The sequence below is a fragment of the Triticum dicoccoides genome, unplaced genomic scaffold (assembly GCF_002162155.2).
Source record: "Triticum dicoccoides isolate Atlit2015 ecotype Zavitan unplaced genomic scaffold, WEW_v2.0 scaffold20457, whole genome shotgun sequence".
Lineage (NCBI taxonomy): Eukaryota > Viridiplantae > Streptophyta > Magnoliopsida > Poales > Poaceae > Triticum > Triticum dicoccoides.
In genome coordinates this window covers 18,388-22,933 of record NW_021235687.1, presented here as the reverse complement: position 1 = coordinate 22,933, position 4,546 = coordinate 18,388, and the positions used below count along the sequence as shown (strand labels likewise).

The window sequence follows — 4,546 nt, the reverse complement described above, 5'->3', positions numbered from 1 at the left end:
GTCTCTCCACGAGACTAATGACATGTGGTACACAGTATGCAGGGTCTTCCTGGGAAAAACTGAAGCACATTAGAGGGGCAGCTATATTCCTTGTAAGTGCTCTGTGTTGACCGAGTGTTTGGTTTGCAAGTTGCTAAGTGGATAATCTAACGAATTGTATTACTAGACTATGCGTGATAAACAGAAGAAAACATTGGAAGAAATCACTTGCCATGTAAGTGGTGTTTGAACTCTGTTAAGTAGAGTCATTTATTATCACGTTTGTTGGATGCATGTAACACGTTGTAAGCTTTCAGGTGCTTACCAAACCGCAGCTATACCGAATCTGTACACTTTATCGGGATGACAGATATGGTACCAATGATGTTTCACCCCTTATTGACGTAAGCTCCTTTTAATCCCCCTTGTCAGTGAGATTTAAGCGGCGGCGAATCATCAAATGCGCTTCATTTGGAGTAGCAAAGCTCAATTTCCAGTCAGTGTCCATATATATTTATTTATTTATCACTATGGTTCTTGATGAAGAAAAAACATGATTGTAGATGCTCCGGAGTATGGAATGTGCAATGTGGAAAGATGGGTGGTATGTTACACTGAACTGGTCAATAATCGTGGCAAAACTACATTCTGTGCTGTTGCCTGATGACTCAGAAAGGTTATTCCTGAACAAAAGTTCAGTAAAATCAATAATAACTACACTTTTTTGCAAAAATCTGATCTCGCATGGCACTTCTAACTACAGCATTCCATTCTTGGTGGACGACGTCCTGGAGTCAATCAAGGAATTCGAGTTGACAAATGTTGATATGCCACCTCTGATCAGGGAGAATCCTCAGTTTGACTTCCTACGGCGAAGACCAGAATTCTGCCCATGACTGCCGCCTCAGTTGCTGCACCACTGTTGATTCCGGGAGAAAGGAAAATAGCAAATAGGAGTAATTAACATTTTTCGATTCTGTGATTTTTTTTTTGAATTGATAAATGATTTTTCGAATCTGCAAACATTTTTTGTGCATGCATGCATGATGGAGAACAGAAAAGCCCCAGGTGTCTGTCTATGTGCCGCATGCATGCATGCGCCCACGGTGACAGAGTCTGAGGAGAGCTGGACTTGGTTTTTGCATAATCTCCGCCGGGCTATTGCACATCCCAATGGGTTGGTCATTCATACAGATGCCTGCAAAGGTTTAGAAGTGGCCGTGGACAATGTGTTCCCTGGAGTAGAGCATAGGGAATGCATGCATCACCTTGCTGCAAATTTCATGAAAAAATTCAAAGGAAAGGTGTATACCGATAATTTATGGCCAGCATCTTTGACATGCAGTGTCAAGAAGCACAACTACCACTTGAGGCAGTTATACATGAATCCCAAAGTGAAAGAATACTTGGAAACACACCACTCCAAATTATTGGCCAGAAGCCAATTCAGTGAAGTGAGCAAAGTTGACTATGTGCACAATAATCTAGCAGAGTCTTTCAACTCAACGATCCGGAAACTAAAGGGTCATTATGTGGTGGATTTGATTGATAGGATAAGGATAGAATACATGCAGAAATTTCATTATCGTGCAGGAATTGCCGAGGCAAAATTCATGGGCCACATTATCATCCCTGCCATGATGAATGAACTGAAGCAGAAGACAACAGGCTTGGAAATGAACATGACGCTTTGCTCGGGTACCACAGCAAAGATACCATATTTGGATAAAAAGAAGAGGGAATGGAGATATCCAGTGGATTTAGAAGCTAGAACTTGCAGTTGTAGGCAATGGCAGATAACTGGGTTGCCATGCATTCATGCCTTGTTTTTCATCACTTCTCTCCTAGGTCCAGCAGGGAACATACAGCAGTATGTGCATGATTACTACTCTGTTGCAAGGTTCAAAGCCACATATGCTTATGACTTGCCTGCTATGGAGGGAAAACAACAATGAGACATGGTGGACCCTGGATTCAAGCTTTGCGCTCCAGTTCTAAAGAGAGTAGCATGTAGACCAAGGAAGAGTCGAATCAGACCTCACAGCGAAGGAGCTGGACTTGGAGCGAGGAAGCGTAGGTGCACAAGGTGTGGTGGGTCTGGTCATTTTGGTAAGTATTGTGATAACACAGTAGATCCAGCGTTCGGAGAGAGTTTCGATGAAGGCTTCGATGAAAATGTTGGTCAGCAGCCGGTTGCCTCAACAGATGATGAAAATGATGGTCAACAGCCGGTTGCATCAGATGAGGATTTTGACGAGGTTCCAAATGATGATGGTCAACAGCCGCATGATTTTGACGATGATCCAAAATATCCTCCAAATAATGATTCAAGTGAGGCTCCAAATGGTGATCCAAGTGAGGCTCTAAATGGTGATCATGGTGATCCAAGTGAGGCTCCAAATGATGATCCAAGTGAGGCTCCAAATGATGATCCAAGTGAGGCTCCAAAGGGTGACCAACCTTCTGTTGTTGTGAGTTCTGCTAGGTATGTAAATCTTGCAAGGGTCAAATACTACTGTACATCTGTCACTTGACACGATCTCATTACCGTTTATATTTGGACCCTTTATGTTTTGCATAGCTCTATGGTAGGTTTGAAGAAGACGCGCAAGGTACCGACAACCAAGAGAAGAAGAGAAGAAACAATGAGCACAAGGTGCACGAGGAGCAAAGTGATGTCAAGAAGCTCAAGGAACAGACAGAAGCCCCAACGCTATCTATGAACAATTATGAAACAATATGAATAAGGAATGATGTTGTATTATGAAACATTTATCACTTGACATGTTGTATTTCTGTTGGATGATGTTGGACCTATGTTAGAAGTATGTTTGACATGATGTTTAAATATCTGTTGGATGATGTTTGAATGAGCACATGGTTTTTCCTTTTTTTGATTTTTTTGAATTTTGTTTTGCTCATTTAAATTCTGGTCAAACCTAACTTTGACCAAGATTTAAACAAGTCTAAAACATAAAAATGAAAAACTAAGCCTGAATACTTCTTAGTCAATCCAAAATGAAGTTGTGGTGAGGCTTTTGAAATTTTCATTAAAAATGTGCTAAAAAGAGGGGTCCAAAGGTAGGGTAAACGGCCTCATTTCTAAGCAAGGTTTTTTTTCGACCTTATCTAAATCAGCCAAATAACTTTCCTACACATATATTCTATATGTACAGACTATGTGCGCTGATTTTTCCATTTTTTGATTTTTTTTAAATTTGTTTTGCTCATTTGAATTCTGGTCAAACTTAACTTTGACCAAGATTTAAACAAGTGTAAAACATCAAAATGAAAAACTAAGCCTGGATCCTTCTTAGTCACTCCAAAATGAAGCTGTGGTGAGTTTTTTGAAATTTTCATGTTCATTTCCCCAAAACACTTCTCTTCACTTCATACAAGAGAGTTTGAGATACTCGAGATATCATACAATACACATGAACTTATCATTTAAATGTATGTAAAGCTTGTTTGTCAACTTAAATCGTTAGTATGTGACATAAGAAGACTATGTGCGCAGGTTGTTGTTGGCCGATGACTCAGCAAGGTTATTCCTCAACCAAAGTTTAGTAAAATCAATAATAACTACACTTTTTTTGCAAAAGTCTGATTTCGCATGGCACTTCTAACTACAGCATTCCATTCTTGGTGGACGACGTCCTGGAGTCAATCAAGGAATTCGAGTTGACAGATGTTGATATGCCACCTCTGATCAGGGAGAATCCTCAGTTTGACTTCCTACGGCGAAGACCAGAATTCTGCCCATGACTGCCGCCTCAGTTGCTGCACCACTTCTCTTGCGTTGCGTTGCTGGATTCCTTGAAACTTTGTGTTTGATGCAGAACACTCCACAATTGATTCCGGGAGAAAGGAAAATAGCAAGTAGGAGTAATTAACATTTTTCGATTATGTGATTTTTTTTTGAGTTGACAAATGGTTTTTCGAATCTGCAAACATTTTTTTTTGCATGCATGCATGATGGAGAACCAGAAAAGCCCCAGGTGTCTATCTATGTGCCGCATGCATGCATGCGCCCACGGTGTGGGCCTAGGTGAGAAACAGCCCGGGAAAAACAGCCGAAAGGCTGCCTAAATCTCCCCTATTTCTTGCCTAAATCGATGGATTCTATCCTAAAGGGGTGGATCCTAAAATTTGACAAGTTATCCAAAATTTTACCTAAACTAAATGATAACCCACATGTTGCTGCGGGAATTGCTTGATGATAATATGGCTTGGTAATAACATGAGAATCAGAAATATAAATATATATCACTTATTATATTTGATTATGTATAGTTGTAAAATATTTATTGAATATAAGTAAAATATTTACCTAAATCTGGGCCACTTCTAGACAGACCTGGGGCTTACCTTTCCATGAAATCTGGGCGGTTTTAGGCTGAGGGTGAGAGGACCTGGATCGATAGCCCAAGCAGCAGCAGCTAGGAGGTGTGGATGGGATGGAGCGAATTCATTCGTTCATTGCGGCTCCAGACCCAGCAAGCAGCAGCCGGTCGTCCGCCTCAAGAAAAAGAAAAAAGATAAGCCGGTCATGCATGCATCAAACGGA

The 4,546-nt window shown here is 40.8% G+C and overlaps 1 protein-coding gene across 1 annotated transcript in view; it reads left to right on the top strand.

The window, feature by feature from the left end:
- The window catches only part of LOC119345089, an 8,552-nt gene extending 4,790 nt beyond the window's left edge, over nucleotides 1-3,762 (top strand). Inside the window, exons 12-15 of the mRNA XM_037615313.1 lie at nucleotides 165-214; nucleotides 315-383; nucleotides 543-655; nucleotides 3,612-3,762. Of these exons, the coding sequence (XP_037471210.1) occupies nucleotides 165-214; nucleotides 315-383; nucleotides 543-655; nucleotides 3,612-3,744 (365 nt within the window). The 3' untranslated portion in view covers nucleotides 3,745-3,762. The remainder of the gene's footprint in view (nucleotides 1-164; nucleotides 215-314; nucleotides 384-542; nucleotides 656-3,611) is intronic.
- Nucleotides 3,763-4,546: the final 784 nt, after the last annotated feature.